The following is a 19,303-nucleotide window of genomic DNA, read 5'->3' as shown; positions in this document are numbered from 1 at the left end:
AGAAAGGCCTGAGAAACAATGGACTGTGTTCCCTACCTTTGTTGCAATCTTTTTAGTTACAGCAGAGCAGAATGTTTCTGATGCTTAGCTAATGCCTTTTAGCTGCTGAGAAAAATGATTTTGAAAGGCTCTAAGAAGCTTTGAGCCTGCTTTGGTGGGGGGGTGACTTCGGGCTTAGGTGAGGTCACCTGTCCTCACCTTCCTTCACTTCCACTTCAAAGAGAAGATAACCAGGACCCCCGTCCCCTGCATACACCCCAAAGCCAGGCTGTCTGGCACAGTGGTTCAGGTGGATGGTAGAATTGGAAGGGACCACAAGGGTCATCTAGCTATTGAGCTGCTCTTTGATGCACTTTGAATGTTGATAGGTATACCATATGGGTTTTGACGTGAATTCACTTTGGTTCTTTTATATATAATAATAATAATAATTTGTAACAATAATTTATTATTTATACACCCCGCCCATCTGGCTGGGTTTCCTCAACCACTCTGAGCGGCTTCCAACAAAATATTAAAAATACAATGTTCTTTGATATATGATTGTCCTGTCTCCGATTCCATTTGGAGAAATGGTGTGTTTGGGGAGTGCCTTTTACAGCACATTTGAAGTTTCTTAGGTCGAACTGAATTCTACTCCGAAGGGGGAAAGCAATTTCACGCTCACGCTCCTTTACTATTAAGGAAGCAAGCCTACAAACAGTAACATGAGAGTAAGCCAACATCCCAGGAAACATGCATGGAATTATTATTAATGATAGTCACTGCATTACCAGTTGCATATTCTATGGCTGAGCCATAATATTGCAAATGGGTTCTAGGGCAGAGATCAAAGGAAAACAGTTTCCCCCTCCTCTATCATACAGAAGGCAGGCAGCGCCCTCTTCAGTCAGCCCAGCTCTTCCATCGATTGTTTCTGCCTGCCTTCGCTCATCCATACTTCTCCTGCTTCTGTTTGCAACTGTTCATCACAAGGCTGTGAGGCGCTCGCGTCCGGCAGGCGTCTCGCGAGGCTTTGCGTTTCCGGTTCCGGGTGCTGCGGGTTGCTAGGGCCTGCTCCGGGTTGCTAAGAGAGGCCTAGCGAAGGCCCGAAGGCGTTATGGCGGGGAGTAGGTTGGAGAAGCTGGGCAGCGTCTTCAGCCGGTGAGGCAAGCTTTGCGGGTCCTCCATTTAGCAATTCGGGGGTATGGGATGGTGAGGAGGGACTGTCGAGGAGACTCGGGGCGGCTGGTGTAGCGGGCTCGAAGCGAGGTGTCATAAGAGAACGCAAGAAGGGCCCTTTTGGTTGGAAACAAATGTTCTTGTAGCTCAGGTGTGTGTGTGTGTGGGGGGACCTGCGCGCCCTTCAGATGTTGCTGGACTGCAGCTCCCATCATCCCTCACCATGGTCATCCTAGCTGGGGCTGATGGGAGTTGGAGTCAAATAGAAATCTGGAGTGCTACAGATTCACCCCCCCCCATTTCTTCCTTGCCCTATCTTAGACTGAGGACACCCTAACCTTGTTTTTTTTGTTGATGTCATACGCTTTCTTTCTTTCATTCTTTCTCTCTCTCTTCCTCTGTATATTCCCTTTTAAAAATACTGCAGCACACGGGACCTGCTACGTTCAGGGGTCATTCCTGAAGCCAAGAAACCCATCTGGTTCGATGTTTATGTTGCTTTTCCTCCGCTGAGGGAACCTCTCTATCGGGAACTTCGTCCGCAATATGGCAAGATCCAAGATGTGGTCCCCCCCATCCTGTACAAGGAGGACGAGATTAGAGCGTAAGTTCACGCCCTCACCTCTGCTACACACATTTCTGCTCTCGTTCATTCATTTGCTGATTGCATCATTATATCCCACATTTTTTCTCTCTCCAAGGAGCTCAAAGTGGTGTATGCCCCCATATAATCCTCACAACAACCCTGTGAGGTAGGTTAGGCTGAGTGGGAGTGTGGCTGGTCCAAGGTCACCCAGTGAGAGCTTTGTGGCCAAGTGAGGATTTGAACCTCGGGGTGGTCTAGCGGTGAAATTGACGGACAGTAGATTCAACATGAAGAAAAGGGCGCCCTTCTTCCTGATACAAGATGTGGTGATGGCAACTAACTGAAGAGGGCTTCACCATGGGAAGCGTTTATTTATTTTGAAAACTACTTGTGTTTTAAAGTGCAACCAAACATATATGCAATAAAAACCATGTAAAAATGGTTTAAAATGGAGATCAGCTAACCATGACTGGAGTTGCTGTTGTTGTTAATTGCCTGTGTAAGGTTGGTAGCATAAAAACGTTTCCAGCAGAGCTGGACAAATTTTTGGAAGAGGTAAGGCCTATTGGTGACTGTGATGGGACGATGAGCTGCTTGTGCGTAAAATGCAAGTCCCTCAGAGTTTGATCAGGTTTTCAAACCTCTGCCTGTGACGGAGCCCCTCCAGCATGGCTGCGTCAATCACTAGTAGAATCCGAAAGTGGCTGCTTTCGGAATCGTTTCCAACATAAAAGCTCTTTAACGGAAACACGTCGCCTGGCCTCTCGGCGTGACAGTTTCCGGCGAGGTGTGGGTGTCCCTATAGGAGGTCCTGAGACCTCCCCACTGTTTTCGCTGGAAGCGTCTCTGAGCCATCCCTCCGACTCACTTTCCCTTGGAGTTCTTGCTCGCCCTCTACTGGTTCCCTCTTCCGCTGCTACTCCTCTCTCAACCTCAGTGAGCCTTTGCGCCCCCGGCGCTTTAGATGGCAGTTCCCTGACATCCACCTCCCCTCCAGGGCCCCCTTCACCCCCTCCCGTCTCCTCCCCTACTGGCGGTGAGGAGGTAAAACCCCTGAAAGAACCTCCTTCGTCTTCCGACGTCGCGAACACTTCCCTCCACTTGTTGCTGTTCCTACTCTCTCGGTAATCTTCGTCATCGGAGTCCACTCCCTCTTCCAACTCCGACTCCGCGAACCCTTCCATTTCCTCTTCCTCATCGGTGGTGCCGAAATACTCCCTCCTAAACCTTGCTATCGGCTGAGGTTTCCTCGGGAACCTTTGGTGGAACGTTTCTGTTAAAACCTCGTCATTGACTTCCTCTGCAATCACCCAGGTGTTTTCTGACTCCGGTTCCCCTTCCCACGCCACCAAATACTCCACCTGATTTCCCTTCCACCTGGAATCGAGGATTTCCGCTACATGGTTGCGGCGTTCCCTCTCTTCCAAGGCTGGTCCCCTGACGTACTCCCCTTCACGTCCCCCCCTGTATGGTGACAGTAACGACCTGTGGAACACTGGGTGCAATTTCATGTGGTTGGGTAATCGGAGTTTGAAAGCTACCGGGTTAACCTGCTGAATGACCTCAAAGGGTCCCAATCTTCTGGGCCTCAATTTCTTACAACCCCCTTTGAACGGCAACCCTTGGGTTGACAACCACACTTGATCCCCCACCCTTATGGTTTCACCTTCCCTTCTGTTCTTGTCTGCCTGCTTCTTATATTGTGCCTTAGCCCTTTCTAAGTTGAGCTGGAGCTGATGATGGATCGCTTCCATCTCTTCTACAAAATGTTCAGCCGCTGGGACGCTCCATCTCTCCCCTCCTTCCCCTGGAAATGCCCTGGGGTGACACCCGTAATGAGCCAAAAAGGGACTCATCCCTGTGGACACATTCTCCGCATTATTGTAGGCAAATTCTGCCAACGCCAACTTTTCGACCCAATCGTTCTCTCTGTCATTGACATAACACCTCAGATATTGTTGAAGAATGCCATTTGCTCTTTCCGCCTGCCCGTTGGTTTCAGGGTGCCGGGCAGTTGAAAAATTGACTTCCACGTGCAGCAAGCTCATGAGCTTCCTCCAGAACCTGGAAGTAAATTGTTTGCCGCGATCTGAGATCACCCTCAAGGGAGCCCCGTGCAACCTAAAGATGTGTTCTACAAACAACTTCGCTGTTTCTTCCGCTGTGACTGCATGTGAGCATGCTACAAAGTGGCACATCTTAGTTAACAGGTCTACTACTACCATGATGGCTGTTTTCCCCTTGGACTTTGGCAGATCCGTCATAAAATCTATTGATATCGCTTCCCAAGGCTGTTCTGGTGTGGGTAATGGTTCTAATAACCCTGCCGGCGCCCTTCTTTCCCCTTTGGCTCGCTGACATTGGTCACACCCTCTTACATACTCCCTTACATCTTCCCTCACCTTAGGCCACCAAAATTCCCTGGTAACCAACCACATGGTCTTGTGTTGTCCAAAATGTCCCGCCGTGGGGCTATCATGCAACTGCTTGAGTACTCTCCCCCTCAATTCACCTTCGGGTATATACAGTGCCCCTTTGTAATACAATGCCCCATTTCTTTCCTCAAAACCTCCGGGGCTCTCGCCCTCCCCCCTGAGACCTCTGAGCTTATCCTGGGCATATTCATCATTTTCCGTTTCCTCTACCAGTTCTCGTTGCCCCACCAGCGCCGCCCCACACACCCAGCGGTCCTCAGGGATGACATGTCTCTCTTCGATCACCCCCTCCCCTTCCCAATACTCTGGTTTGCGTGAGAGCGCGTCCGCCCTGACGTTTTCTGGGCCTGGCACATAACAAATTTCAAAGTTGAATTTGGAGAATTCCTGTGCCCATCTCACTTGTCGTTGGTTGAGCACTCGAGCTGTTCTCCAATACTCTAAATTCTTGTGGTCGGTGCACACTTGCACCTTGTGTTGTGCCCCAATTAATAAATGTCTCCACCTCCGGAATGCTTCGTGAATGGCAAGTAGTTCCCTGTCATACACCGTGTAATTCCTCTCGGATTTATTCAGCTTCCGCGAGAAGAAGGCACACGGTCTCCACTCCGACGCACTCCTCCCCGGTTGAAGAAGGACCGCCCCTACCGCCCGGTCGGATGCATCGGTTTCCACTCTCATGGGTTTTCGTAAATCCACATGCAGAAGTTGTTCTTCCGAGGCGAAAGCCCTTTTCAGTTCTTCAAAGGCTCGATCCGCCTCTACCGTCCAAACAAATTTCTTCTTGCTGCTGAGGCAGTCGGTGATGGGCGCCGTCAAGTGGGCAAAGTTCTTGATGAACTTCCGATAAAAGTTCCCAAACCCCAAGAATCTTTGCACGTCCTTCTTGGTCTTCAGTGTCTTCCATTCCAGTACCGCTTGGACCTTGCCTGGATCCATGGCCAATCCCTTGTCTGACAAGCGGTACCCCAGGAATTCCACCTCCTTGGTATGAAACTGGCACTTCTCCAGTTTCACCCACAGCTGGTTGGCTTGCAGCCTGCCCAACACTTCTCGAACGTCCCTCACATGCTGTTCCTCATCTTCCGAATACACCAACACGTCGTCTAAAAAGGCCACACAATTCTTGTAGAGCAAAGGTCCCAGAACGTGGTTTATAAAAGCTTGAAAACACGCGGAGCCCCCTTGTAGACCGAAGGGCATAACGAGGTATTCAAAGGCTCCCAAAGGGGTAAACATGGTGGTCTTCCATTCATCTCCCTTCCTTATGCGTATCAGATTGTACGCCCCCCGCAGGTCCAGCTTTGTAAAAATCTTTCCCTTCCTTACTCTGGTCAAAATGTCATCAATTCGGGGCATAGGGAAAGCCAGGGGCTCCGACACTGCATTGAGGGCCCTAAAGTCACACACCAGTCTCGGTTTGTCTGTGTTCTTTTTGTCCACAAAAAACACTGGGCTGCCCCCCACCGCTCGGGACTCTCTGATGAAACCTCGCATCAGGTTTTTGTCAATGAACTCCCTCAGCTCCTGCATCTCCCTGTCTGACATGGCGTACAGCTTGCCTACTGGGAGTTGGGCCCCTGGGAGTAGGTTGATTTGACAGTCAAAGGGTCTATGCGGTGGCAGTTTGTCTGCTTCCCTTTCGCTGAATACGTTGCTCAGATCTGCGTATTGCGGGGGCACCTTCCCTTTGTCCATTACTTCCATCCCGGCTAGGGTGACTCTGTCTCCTCCCGAAACCTTCCCCTCCTTGCAGTGTTCTAGGCAATGCGCTGACCCAAAGGAGACCACCCTCTGATGCCAGCCCACTAGCGGATCGTGTAGCGCCAGCCAGCTCATCCCCAAAATGATGGGCGCTCCTCCCAGGATGGCCACATTAAACGCTATCTGTTCGGTGTGCCTTGCCACCCTCATTATCATCGGGACAGTCTGTTGGCTAACTTCTCCCCCCAACAGCTCTCTGCCGTCAATCGTAGTCACCTGCAAGGGGTTACTTAAAGGGATGGTCTGTATCTGGTGCTCAGCTGCAAACTCCTTACTCATGAAATTACAGGAGCTGCCTGAATCCAAAAGCGCCTTGATCTTTAGTGGGTGTCCGTTTGGCAGTTCTAGTAACACCTCTATCACTAAAGCGGGTCTGGGAGGTTCCGGCATGGGCACTTTCACTGCTCTTTGGCCTGGCTGCTGTGCCCCGACGGTGGCAGCCAGGCGTTGGCTTTTACTTGCTCCTTGCCTTCCTCTTCCTTTCCCCCAACAGCTCCTGCCATCCCTTGCCATTCCTTTCTTTGTGGGCAGACTCTGGCAAAGTGCCCTGGCTGTTGGCAGAGATAACATCTCTTGGCGCTCCTTCCCTCCTTCTTCCGCCCTTCACTGGGATTTGAAACTGCGCGCGCCCGCGCTGTTCCAACTTCCATCGGCTCTGCCGGCGGGAAAGGTGGCTCTGGAATGTCTGGAATGCGGAACTCCCTCCAACGGTCTCCTTTCCCTTCCCGCTTTTCCAAAGCCCTCGCCTCCTGGCGCGCTCCTATGCACAGCGCAGATTTGGTTAACTGATCCATAGACTCCGCCCTGGGCCCCCGGGAAAGCTCATCTTTGACGGTTGAAGAAAGCCCCTCTTCGAAAAGCATTTGGATGGGCTCCGCCGATAGGTCCCACCCCAATTTATGAATCAGCATAGTAAACTCAGTCCAGTACTCACGGACAGATCTGCTTCCTTGCTGGCAAGCCATTAACTGCCTTCGCACCACCCCCTGCTCAATATCGCTGGAAAACATCAGGTCCATGGCACGAAAAAACTTCCTCGTGTCCTTTAGGATCTCATTATTCGCTGCCATCAGGGGTCTAACCCAATCCTTCGCCCCGGATTCGAGATGGCCAATCACAAAAGCCACTCGCGATTCCTCGTCGGGGAAGTCATCAAACTGCAAGTTTAGAGCGTATTGCATCTCTGTTCTAAAGGCATGATAGTTCCTGGGATCCCCCCCGAATTTCTGCACCAATCCTGGCACCTTTCTGGCGAGCGGGGTGGTTTTCTCCTTTCCCTTTTCTGCATCCTGAGCCCTCCTCTCCTCAAGCCTCGCCGTTTGCAGCGCCAACTGGATCTCCAACGCCCTGTACCTTTCTTCCAGGCTTGGACCCCCTCCAGCTGCTCCTGCTCCTCCGGTTCCGGCTGGGTTGCTCATGATGCTTCTCCCTGCACAAGCTGGCTTTCGGTGACTTTCGGATTGCTGTGATGGGACGATGAGCTGCTTGTGCGTAAAATGCAAGTCCCTCAGAGTTTGATCAGGTTTTCAAACCTCTGCCTGTGACGGAGCCCCTCCAGCATGGCTGCGTCAATCACTAGTAGAATCCGAAAGTGGCTGCTTTCGGAATCGTTTCCAACATAAAAGCTCTTTAACGGAAACACGTCGCCTGGCCTCTCGGCGTGACAGTTTCCGGCGAGGTGTGGGTGTCCCTATAGGAGGTCCTGAGACCTCCCCACTGTTTTCGCTGGAAGCGTCTCTGAGCCATCCCTCCGACTCACTTTCCCTTGGAGTTCTTGCTCGCCCTCTACTGGTTCCCTCTTCCGCTGCTACTCCTCTCTCAACCTCAGTGAGCCTTTGCGCCCCCGGCGCTTTAGATGGCAGTTCCCTGACAGTGACTGTTAACCATGAAGGGCAAATGCTATGTTCACATTCAGAGGTAGTATGCTTCTAGGGACATAGGAAGCTGCCTTATGCAGAGTCATATGCTTAGTACATTCAGCTCTGTCTGCACTGACTAGCAGGTGTCTCTACACGATTTCAAACAAGGAAAATACCCATCTCTACCTGGAGACTGAACCTGGGGCCTTCTGCATGCAAAGCTCAGGGTCTACCACTGAGTTTTAGCTCTTCCCCCAAATGCTGAATATCAGTTGGGGTTTTTTGGGGGGGCTGTTGCCTTTAGGTTCTACTTTGAGCTTCATTGACACATCTGATTTACTACTGTGAAAAGGAAAATGGAAGATTAGATGGCTCTTCTGTTAATTATTCCCCTGTCTTTTAATTCCAAGGAAATTACTGGTCGCTTGGCTGCCTGGTTATATGAGGAAATTCTTGCCTGAGCAGAACTTCTAGTAGGGCACACATCTCAAAAATGTTTGCCACTCTCAGTCTCCTGTGAATAAGTTTGAAGTCTTTAGTGGATGTAACCAGAAATGTCCACTGGAATTTCAAGTATTCCTTGGAATGTAAATATGTTATCTGACTGTTCATCACCCATGCCTGAACCTACATCCAGGAAATAAAAGATTTGTTTAGAACTCCATCCCAAGTGCTTGGAGTAACCAGCAATAGTCTTGTGCAAAATGTTTGTATAGACACCTGCATGCTTTATCTAAATCTGTGTTGCCAGAAGGCAGCCAGCCATAAGGCTGTCCTATGTTGGCTAAATCAATAATCAACTTTGGCATTGGTTGGTCAGCAGGGAAGGCAGTTTCATAAGTTGATGCTTATGACCCTATAGAGGATTGGAAATTCTAATCTGAGGTAGGCATGGGGAGGGGGGCTATCTTTATTATGGATTAGTTTACTTGCAACCTTTTTGCTTCTGGCTGTACCCACCATTTGCACCCACTACTCACTGCTTGTATATAGTCCCCAACAGAATGTGACCTGACTTAGTCTTGAAGGGTGTAGGAATCTAGCTCAGATCATGAAGGGGGGGGACCCTCTAGAAATTACATTTGCTTTATCACTACTGGATCTACATATTTATTGACATTACTGTCTTTATATAGATCAGTCCCAAACCGAAACTTCTTGTCTTATTTATTAGGAAATTTTATAAAGCTTATGGAAATGGTCCAAGAGCCTTTGAACTGTCCAGATTAAACTTCAAATCCACCTGCCAAAGGTAAGTGAACAAACTCTGACATGAAGATTTGCCCCTGAAATGATGGAGGAATAGGGATTCATTTCCCCTGCTTGTTGCTGTTTGACTGGTGATGGGTGCCTTGAATTTCAGGTTTGTTGAGAAATACATTGAACTGCAGAAACAGGGAGAAATCGATGACGACAAACTGTTTGAAGAAACAGGGAAAGCACTCTTGGCCGAGGGACTTCTTTTACGCAGAAAAGTGATAGAGAATGTAAGTATTCCAAAGAGTTGCTCTAAAGGAGAGGCAGGGGCTGAATTAAGTTTTTGAATGGTCTTTGGGGCCTCAGTGTATGAGGGCCATGGACTTGAAGACTGGTGCTTAGAGTTTAGCTTTGGAAATGGCCTTAGTTGGCGATTCTCCAGAGCTAACATGACAACTAAGTAACCATTGCGTGCAAACTCATACAAGATAAATTTAAAAAGCAGTTTACTACTCAGAGGGTAATCGTGTTTTATTTCTGTCCACTATTGATACACATTTACTTTCACGAATAAGTCCTGATATAACACAGGCAGTTTTAAGGTTACAGTGGTGGTCCTTGTAGCACATTGGTTATCCAGGGGGCACTGTCAAATAGAAGAGACCCTTTGGGGTAGAGTAGGGACTGGTGTTCCAATGTTTTGCTTGACTTTGGCCTATAAATGTAGAGCCAAACTAGACAAGACCCAATACACACAGATAAATTGTGTGGGTGCCTTTAAAAAAATAAATGGAAAGTGTGGGTGTGTGAGATGATCTGGATCAGAATGCTGGTGGGGATTGGTTAAGCCTTTGCTCCCTGAGGAAGGGCCATCACTCAGTGATAGAGCATCCGCTTTGCATGAAGAAGGTCCCAGGGTCAATACTTGGCATCTCCACATGGGGCTGTGAGAGTTTCCCTGCCTGAAACCCTGGAAAGCTGCTGTCACTCATTGCAGACAAAATTCAGCCAGATAGACGTATGGCTCCAGCTCTCTATAAGGCAGCTTCCTATGTTCCTATGCTGTGTTCTTGGTTAAGATCTTCCATTGGCATTAATGGAACCCCCCCCCCCTTTATAAAGCAAAATAGTAGGTGTGGATGCCTCAAGTTAGATCAAGACCACAGTGGCGGACAAAGGGTTTGAAACAAAAACCCTGTCCCAGAGTCCTCACCCACTTACTTCCAAAAACTATTATTTCAGTGGATAACTCTGTGAATAGCATCTCATCTAGTTTGGCCCTAATATCGCTGCCCATAGCTGAGGTTAGTAGTGGAGCAACTGCTTTGCATGCAGGAAGTCCCAGGTCCAATTGCCAGCTTTTCCAGGTTGGGTTGTGTAAGATTCCTTGTCTGAAATTCTGGAAAGTTGAGCCAGTCGGTGTAAACAGTATTGAGCTGCATGGATTAATGGCCTGACTTTGTGTAAGGAAGCATCATGTGCTTTAATTTCCTGATGCTACAGCAGGGGTGGGAGGTCTTCAGCCCTCCATATATTGCTGATCTACAGGTTGCATCAGCCCTGGCAAGCATGGCCAGTGGCTAGGGATCAGAGGAGTTATAGTTACAGTAACATCTGGAGGGCTGAAAGTTCCCACCCACAAGGATGCTACAGCAACCCTGTAAGGGGCTAGACTTGAGCTGCTGACTCTGTTTCATTCTTGCCTCTGTCTTGTTCATCTGCTTGTAACATCCAGGTAGCCCAGCAGGCTTCTCCAGAAGCCAGAACCAGGGACCCGATGTTAGAGATGCGACTCCAGAGCATGCTGCAGGAGATGCAGGACGGCAAGCAGGAGCAGGAGCTTGAAACCACAGATGCACCAGAGAAAGGTCCTGCCCCATCCTAAGGGCTCCACATTTTTCAATTGCCTTGTAAAAGAAGGGTTAGATGCCACTGAATGTCTTCTCTGTGGGCATATGACTGGCTGGACTTAGAGACACTTACAAACAAGCGGTTGGCCTTTTTCCATCCATCTCACTATTTCATGTTGTTACACACATTGACTTGCAGCAAATGGATAACGAGGACTTTGTCTCATTGTGACTTGCTATGGCACAGGAGGGGCCAGTCCTGCACACTCATGTGCCTGATATGATGGATTTGATTATTAAAACTTCCTTCAGAGGTGTGTCTTGCCTTGGATGTTTGAGCTTTCACTTATGCGGTGGGTGAAGGGCTTGTGGAGTCGTCTGGTCACTAGGCTGCTATCCTTTACACTCACTAGGCAGGAAGTCCTATTGAACTCAGTAGGACTGACTCCTTAGTGGATAGGATTGCACTGTGTGATGGATTATAGCAAGAAAGGACAAACTGAAGTTTTGTTTGCATCCTTTTGTGTGTGTGTGGGGGGGTTCTTTCTCCCTTGCAGAATGTAATTATGGCATATAATATGGACAAAACTGATAGTTCTAGATGGGCAGAGTGATACCATGGAGACCTCTCCCTCCCCTGTCCAAATCTCGACTGAGTAGGTGACCTTCAGACAGTTGCAGTCTCTTGGGGATGAAGTACAGCAAGCCTCTTATAATAACTTGTAATTGCAGATGAATTGCCAGAACACAGCAATAATAATAACAATAATAACTTTAGTTCATCCTGCCCTTCTGTTCTTCTTCACCACAGGTCAGTATGTTTTGTTTTGCAGCTTGTATCCTGAAATCTTTGTGTAAGCAACATGGTTTAAAGCATACTGGAGGTGGGAGGGAATTGGGAACATAAGGAGAGCCCTGCTGGATCAGGCTAAAGGTCCATGGAATCTATCACTCTGTTCTTCCAGTGACCTACCAGGTACCCAAGGGAAACACATAAGGAGGACATGGGCGTGACAGCACTCTCCCAACTACAATTTCCAGCTACTGACATACTGCCTCTGATAGTACAGAAGCACAGGAACAGGACTCATATGGAGTCCGACCCTGGGTCCATTTAGCTCCGTCTTGTCTTCACTGACTGGCATTAGAGTCTTTCCCAGCGCTACCTGGAGATTAAACTTGGAACCTTTTGCAGGCAAAGTAGGTGCACTGCCACTGTGCTTTGGTCCTTCCCCATAAAGATAAAGTAAGATTCCAGTCCTCACAATAAAATATCTGTGGAGACATGTAAACAGGGGAAGCTGCCTTACACCAAGCCAGACCCCTGGTCCATCTAGCTCAGCATTCTTTGCATGGATTCAGTGAAGTCTTTCCAGAGACACCTGGGATTTAATCTGGGATCTTCTGCAAGCCACCCAGCGACTCTGCCACTGAGTCATGGACCTCCCCTTTTAGTTATGGCGCACTCCCTAAAATTTCCACAGTTGGGGTAGGACATGGTCATTGTGAGCGTTAGTAGCTACTGAGAGCTTTCTCCATGAATTTGTCCTCAGTGTCAAATAAAGGCTGGAATTTTTCAAGGGAGGCCAGTCCTGCTTCTCTATTGCCACAGCCTGCAGCTTATAATAAAAATAGAATAATAATAATTTATTATTTATACCCTGCCCATCTGGCTGGGTTTCCCCAGCCACTCTGGGCAGCTTTCAACAGAATATTAAAATACAATAGTCAGCTTAAACAGAGATCGTTATACACCAAGCACACCTAAGCAAATTAAGGCTGTAATGCTTTGCATGCTTACCTGGGGTCAGTCCTGTTTGTACACATTGGAACATCTCAGCACCGAGGATTGTGCTTTCAGTTCTGTTAATTTTAAAACTGGACTCCTATGTTATTCAATCCAGCACCATCTTTTTTCTCCCTTTGCCTCCACTCCCTGCTTTTGTGTTTCTGTTCATCCTGACTGAAGAAGAGTTTTGTGAAACCCATAAAGTGTTTTCCACTTCTTTTAGCTCTTCAGTTGGTTCTAATAAATGGTATTGCTTGGCTTTGTATTTTGCAAGGAGGCAGGGATTTTACCTAACTGGCCAAATTGCCAACCAAATTGCAGCTGTCTTCTTAAACCTGATCACTAAATGGAAAACGCTTGCCGTATCTCTGGGGAACATGTTGGCTCCAGCAAACCTCTGGTGCAAAGGAGCCCCATGGAGCCCCATCTCGGTTTGCACAGTGTACCCAGATGGTTGAATTTAGGGAATGTTCCCTGCCCTCATCTCTTTCTTCAGTGTTTGGGCTACTGGGAATGCTGCTAACTAAACACTTGTTCTAAAATTAAAATTGACTTGGAGAAGAAGTCCCAAGGAATTTGACTCGTCCAAGGCTGGAGCTGTCGTCTTGGCTGCTGGTTTTATGATCATGGCTTGGCTTGACACGTTGCCACCTCTCGAGAGAAGCCGCAGCCATTGGGCCTGCCGCCGGAGGGGAGAGAGGCATGATGGTGTTCCGTGTAGCTAGTAATGTGGTCCAATTAACTGGAAAGATTTGAAATGCCTAAGTGAACAGCCAAGCTAAATGAGCTGGCAGGGGTCAGGACTTGCTGCTGATGAGGGCGGTTTGTTGGCTCTTCTGTGGCAACAGAGATGGGGAAAGAGTTGCTTGTTTCTCTCCCCCGCCCCCAGCCGCTCTTTAATTTTAAAGGCAGCTTCCAGAATTGGAAATAGCTTTTTGGAATCTAAGTTGCTTGTTGGCTGACCTCAATCCCAAAGAACAGATCAGTTGGGGTAGTGGCTGCCAGGCCAGCTCAAGTCTCTCATTTCCTCCAGCTGGCTGGGAAGGGGGGCAATCTTTGGGGGTTCACCTTTTGAATACACAATGTGATTTGCAAGTATCTTTCGCATTAAGAAGGAAACAGCTCAGAAGGAAACCATGTGTCTAATCCTCCCTTTCTGTTGGGTGAGTCCTTTGTACTCTGGGCTCTGTCGTCCTTAGTGACCTTACAGAAGCTGGAGTATTTTTTAATTAAAAGGTTGTAAGCAAAACCCCCAAGGGTGACCTATTTACTTATTTATCAAGCATTTACCTTCCAGCTGTTAGCAAAAGGTCACTAGCTTCAGCTGATGCTTTAGGAGTTATGAGTGTGTGTGCTTTTTAAAATTCATTCCCCCCTTTTTTCTTTTTCTTTAGCTTAGATGAGAAAGATGCTCGATCAGTCACTCCACTAACCTTGGGGTGGGGTTTTTTTCTTTCTCTTTTTGAATGCATGCAACATTCCTTGCCAATAATGATGTTGACTTTTAGGATGCTGTGCCTGCCTAACATACAGGGACAAAAAAAGAGTGTGTTTCTCATTGGTGTTTGTTTCCGCAAAAACCAAACAACCGGCTAGTGATTATGGCCAATAATGAGATATTGATTGTTTTGCAAATGTCACTGCTGGAAGGGCAGCCGTGCTGGCAAGCAACATTGCCGGTTATGCTTCAATCCACTTGGTGGCACTGTAGGGTTTGCCATGACAGTCTGTTAATTTCTGTTTTTATATACAGTACCATGTTTTCAAGGAGCAGTGTCTCCCCTCCCCAATAAATCCACAGGTCTATATTAGATTTATTTAAATTGTTCAGTTAACAGTTTTTAAATACCATGAAGCACATCTGTTTTATTGTTTGTTTATATTCTGCCTTTTTAATGAATGTATTTGAGGTGGCTTATATACAATCAAAATACTAGATAGGCGGCTGTATAAGTACAGTGTGTACGTGTATGTGCATAAAACATTTCCAATATTTATCTAATTTTAAAACATTATAGCCAGAGGTGAAAATGTGAATTCTAACCCTTCTGGCAATTAACAGGAGCGCACAATTTGCACATAGTTCTTTATGCGCAGACACCATTGGAAGGAATCTGCTAGTTGAGGTCCGCACCAAGTTCTCTTGCTTTGGCTGCACAGAGTCCCTGTTTTGTGAATTAAAATTTGATACACATCCCAACAAACTATCTACATTATTGGGGTGCTTCCATGTTTAAATGCACACACAGAACCCATGCTGCCTTGTATAATTTTGCCCTGAACTGAAGGTCGCAGGGGCAAGAGCAAAGGGAGAGCCAGTGCAGTTAGAGTGTTGTATTAGAACCTGGGAGGTCAAGGTTCAAAACCCCCACTTAGGGACCTTGGGTGACCTTGGGCCAGTTAATGGAGGGAGGGAGGGAGGGGAGAACCATGTACTCTGCCTTGTGCTCCTTGGAGGAGAGGTAAGATATGCATGTATTAAATCATAACAACTTGGAAAATCTATTCATGACTTTAAGACTTGGAATGCAAGGCCTATAGCTGAGTGTTAAGAGTGTCTTCTTTGCAAGTAGAAGGTCCAAGGTTTATTCCCCAGCACCTTTAAGTGGGGCTGGGAAAGGTGTCCTGTCTGACATCCCAGACAGCTGCTGCCAGTCAGTGTTGAAAATGTCTGCCACATGCAACAGTGGTCTGCCTCTGTATAAGGCAGCTGTATTCCCTTCTGGGCAACTTTTCAAAGGGGGTCATAGTCTAGTGGTGGGTGGTGCCAGAGACAGCAAGTGGGTGGCGTATAGTTTTTGCCTTTGTCCCATTGGCCTGTTTTCTACACACCTTTCTCTGTCTTCCATCTAGACAAGCAAGAGGCATCGTCACAGTTCAAAGACACATTTCAGCCGACAAAAACAATCCAAGGAAGTTGCAAAGAGAGCCAGCAGAAGAGGGGTCAGCAACCTTTTTCAGCCATGGGCTGGTCCACCGTCCCTCAGACCATGTGGTGGGCTGGACCATATTTGGGGGGAAAATGAATGAATTCCTATGCCCCACAAATAACCCAGAGATGCATTTTAAATAAAAGCACACATTCTACTCATGTAAAAACACGCTGATTCCTGGACCGTCCACGGGCCAGATTTAGAAGGTGATTGGGCCACATCCGGCCCCCAGGCCTTAGGTTGCCTACCCCTGCAGTAGAAGGCGGGGCTTGGAAAGGGGAGGGTCCCGGAGCCCCAAGGGTCAGGTTGGGAGTCTTGGAGGGCTGCATTTGGGACCTGAGTTTTCCCACTTCCGTTTAAGCACACATGGTTTGGTGTTGGGGTAATTTCTGAGAATATAGTAATTCATTATTTAGGTCCCAGCCCTGTCATGCCAGTCACGCGCATATGTCACCTCATTCAAGACCCAGTTTTGTGGAAGTCACTGGAACCATCCTTTTTCAAGCTGAATACTGAGCATGGCAGAGAATGAGCTGATGGGAGTTATAGTGCAAAACCTCTGAAATGCACCTGCTTTGCTAAGGCTTGTTGGTCTAGATCAGGCATGGGTAACATCCATAGCCCTCCTGATATCGCTGGACTCTCTGTTCTCCTCATCCCTGACCATTAGTCGTGTTCTCTGTTGTTGATGGAAGTTGAAGCTCCCATGTGCTGAGATGGCAGTGTGAGAATCAGCTTTCATGATGCTTTGCATTGTCAGTTCTAGCCTGCCACTACATTGGATAATGAGATCCTTCATCGGGAAACCATTTAAATAAAAACAACAGGCCCTCCCCTGGGATATGTAATGGGAAGGGAGCTTAATATAGTATGTAATAAGAGGGCCTGTCTTAATCTTGCACGAAACAAGGAGCTGAGATCTCTCTCTGTGTGTGTGTGTCTCAATTCACTTAAAATTGAGACCCATGACGATGTGGAGGCGGGCAAAATGTCTGTCTTTTTGGGGGGCATAAAGGAAGCTTTCCATCCAAGACTGCGGCTCTATAGCTAATGAGCAGAGCTGGGCTTTATCTGTCTCTAGAATCCTATACCCCATTAAGAGAGCACCTAGTTGACCTTTGTGGGCTAAATTGCTGGTGACCTCCTTCCTGGAAGCTAACCAAAAGGGATATGGATCACGAGCCCCACACGAAGCTTCTGGCAAGCTTCATCAGAACACATTGTGAGCCAGCCAGTTAACAGTCAGTGGCAAGAGGTCAGCTTCTCGCTTCCACCATATGCCTCGAGGCACAATGGAGCTTTAAAATAACATCCTCTCATTTAAACGCTTCAGAGCAGGAATGAACTCTGTCACCCCCTTCTGCCTCCTCCCCAAATGGCATTCAGATGGACCTGTGCTTCTCAAAGGTTTCCCAAATTTCTGATAGCTGAGGCACCCTTTGCTCCGCTGAAAAGATGTCCTTTGGAAGCACACGAGGTTCACCCACGTTCCAATAGTGCTTTATAGCCCCGTCACTGATCTGGTTATGCCTCCTAACCAGAAGCCAGTGTCTCTATAGGAGGGACAGTAGTTATTAAATTGCATCTAGTGCTAGGACGAAGCAGAATTAAATTGCATCCCATGGTGAATGCATCTACAACAAAAGAACGTCTATTCTAAAAACATTCTAAAATCAGCTGTCAATCTCACTGGAAGGAGCCAAGGCCAGAGCAGTATATCGTACAGAGATGCAACAGGCAGCCTTCTGAGGGCGAGTGATTCTGTGTTGACTTTGCTTGCGAACAAATGGGTCATTTAATCCTAAACAGTACCATCCACATACAGGAGGAAAAGTATCAGCAGGCTTGGGAGAACTCGCAATTTTATGGAAATATTTTAAAAAACAAATCAAATCATATCAAATATCTTTAATACGGTCAATGACCAGAAAGCAATTAAAAAAAACAGAAAACCTTTATTGGGGTGGGGGTCTCCCAAGGGAGTGAGGAACCTGGAAAACATTTCAGTTACAACTGAGCATGCTCACTAGCCACAGACTGCTGACTGGCGGCAAGGGAGAGGAGAAAGGAATGGAACAGTCAGCACTGCAACATTATGTTGTAGGTTGTCATACCTGATACAGAACTAATCCTACCCTGGAAGAGGCTGATTGGAAGAAACCAAGGGAAGAGCAGTTAATCATACAGAGATGCCCTGGCAAACATCCTCTGTGCATTGAAACATAGGGCTTACCATTTGTTGTTAGGAATAGGATTGCTGTTGAAAAGATTTGATGTGAGAAGGAATTTGAGGCTAACAGAGGGGAATATGTTCTGGCAGCTTCTGTTTTATTGCGAAAAGATTTCTGGCTGTGTTCCTCAACAGCTTTAAGTGCCGCCAGATATTTGTCTTAGGTAAGATATCTAATAGGTCATTAGGGGATACAGACATTAATTGGAATAATTTACACTTTCCTCTTCTAGGAGACCAGGGCATTTAGTAATACAAGTGTATCTCTGTGTGTGCATGCATGCACACACTTATAATATGTATTAGAACTGCAACGTTTAGTCAATTAAATATCTTGCTCACTTAAAAAAGCTTCCTCCGACTAACCAAGTACCAGTGTTTTGTTCTGTTTCGAATAGTTGCTTTTGTAAGCATCTATAAATCCATAGGTGGCAGACACGAAGGAGCATTCCTGCTTCTCTCACACAGGAGGGAATACCTCTCCTGCGACTGTTTCTGCTATGGCACTTGCGTCCATCATCTTAAAAACAGAGGGATGTTCTCTCTCCGTCATACACACCACACATTTCAAGCAACCCCCCTCAATAATCTTGGGAACTGTAGTTTGTTAAGTGTGCTGGAAGCTGTAGCTCTGTGAGGGGTAAGCTACAGTTCCCATGATTATTGTGGGTGGGAGGGAAGGAATGTGCTTTAAATGTGTGGGTTGTAAGCAACATTAAAAGGTAAAGGGACCCCTGACCATTAGGTCCAGTCATGGCCGACTCTGGGGTTGCAGCGCTCATCTTGCTTTATTGGCCGAGGAAGCCGGCGTACAGCTTCTGGGTCATGTGGCCAGCATGACTAAGCTGCTTCTGGCAAACCAGAGCAGTGCACTGAAATGCCGTTCACCTTCCCACCCGAGCGGCAAGTCCTAGGCTCTGTGGTTTAACCCACAGCGCCACCCTTGTAGGCAACATTACTCTGAGTTGAATGGTAGCTCATTAAAACCAAGGCAATAGAAGTGTGGAACATTGAGTGAGATTGATTGATTGATTGATTGATTGATTGATTAACAAACATTGCTTCCCTGATGGAGTTTGGTGCCTTGAGAATATTTAACCCAGGGCTTGATTATGGCAGGCCTCTGCATCAGTGCATGCTGAGCTGTATGTTAAACACTGAGATAGTTTCTTGAAAACCAGTCCCTTTTGGTAAAACTTCCTCAGTCAGGATGGGAGGGACAGGAGAGCAAACAAGGAGTGCACCCCCTTGTGCATACTCCTCCTCCCTGCTTTGCACCCACACTGTGCTGGAACAAGCATGTGTCGATCATTTGGGAGGCAATCCACAGGAGCTTCTCAGCTTGCCTTGTCCTCCCCCCCCCCCCCCGTGTGCCTCCGCCGCTGAGCATACTGCAAGCTCATTCTGCTGTGCGCTAATGCTATTATCCTCCCGAAATTAAATATCAGGCCCAAACCTATAATGTTTCACAGGGTGGGAATTGGGGTTATATATTCCTG

At 47.5% G+C, this 19,303-nt stretch overlaps 1 protein-coding gene across 1 annotated transcript; it reads left to right on the top strand.

The window, feature by feature from the left end:
* The first annotated feature begins 985 nt into the window (after positions 1 to 985).
* On the top strand, positions 986 to 11,169 carry MRPS23 (mitochondrial ribosomal protein S23). The gene is made up of 5 exons (XM_081890736.1): positions 986 to 1,143; positions 1,589 to 1,765; positions 8,980 to 9,057; positions 9,169 to 9,292; positions 10,738 to 11,169. The coding sequence occupies exons 1-5, from the start codon at positions 1,100 to 1,102 to the stop codon at positions 10,885 to 10,887; spliced, it is 573 nt and encodes a 190-aa protein (XP_081746862.1). The 5' UTR covers positions 986 to 1,099; the 3' UTR covers positions 10,888 to 11,169.
* The last annotated feature ends 8,134 nt before the right edge of the window (positions 11,170 to 19,303 follow it).

The sequence above is a fragment of the Podarcis melisellensis genome (genome assembly GCF_964234715.1).
Source record: "Podarcis melisellensis genome assembly, chromosome: 15".
Taxonomy (NCBI): Eukaryota; Metazoa; Chordata; class Lepidosauria; order Squamata; family Lacertidae; genus Podarcis; species Podarcis melisellensis.
The sequence above is the reverse complement of the archived record's forward strand: the minus strand, read 5'-3'. Positions and strand labels throughout refer to the sequence as shown.

Excerpts from the sequence above, each read along its gene's own strand:
- MRPS23 (XM_081890736.1), top strand. The coding sequence starts at position 1,100 with ATGGCGGGGAGTAGGTTGGAGAAGCTGGGCAGCGTCTTCAGCCG. Across the intron at positions 9,058-9,168 it reads TTCAAATCCACCTGCCAAAG|GTTTGTTGAGAAATACATTG; the intron begins GTAAGTGAACAA and ends CTTGAATTTCAG. Across the intron at positions 9,293-10,737 it reads GCAGAAAAGTGATAGAGAAT|GTAGCCCAGCAGGCTTCTCC; the intron begins GTAAGTATTCCA and ends TGTAACATCCAG.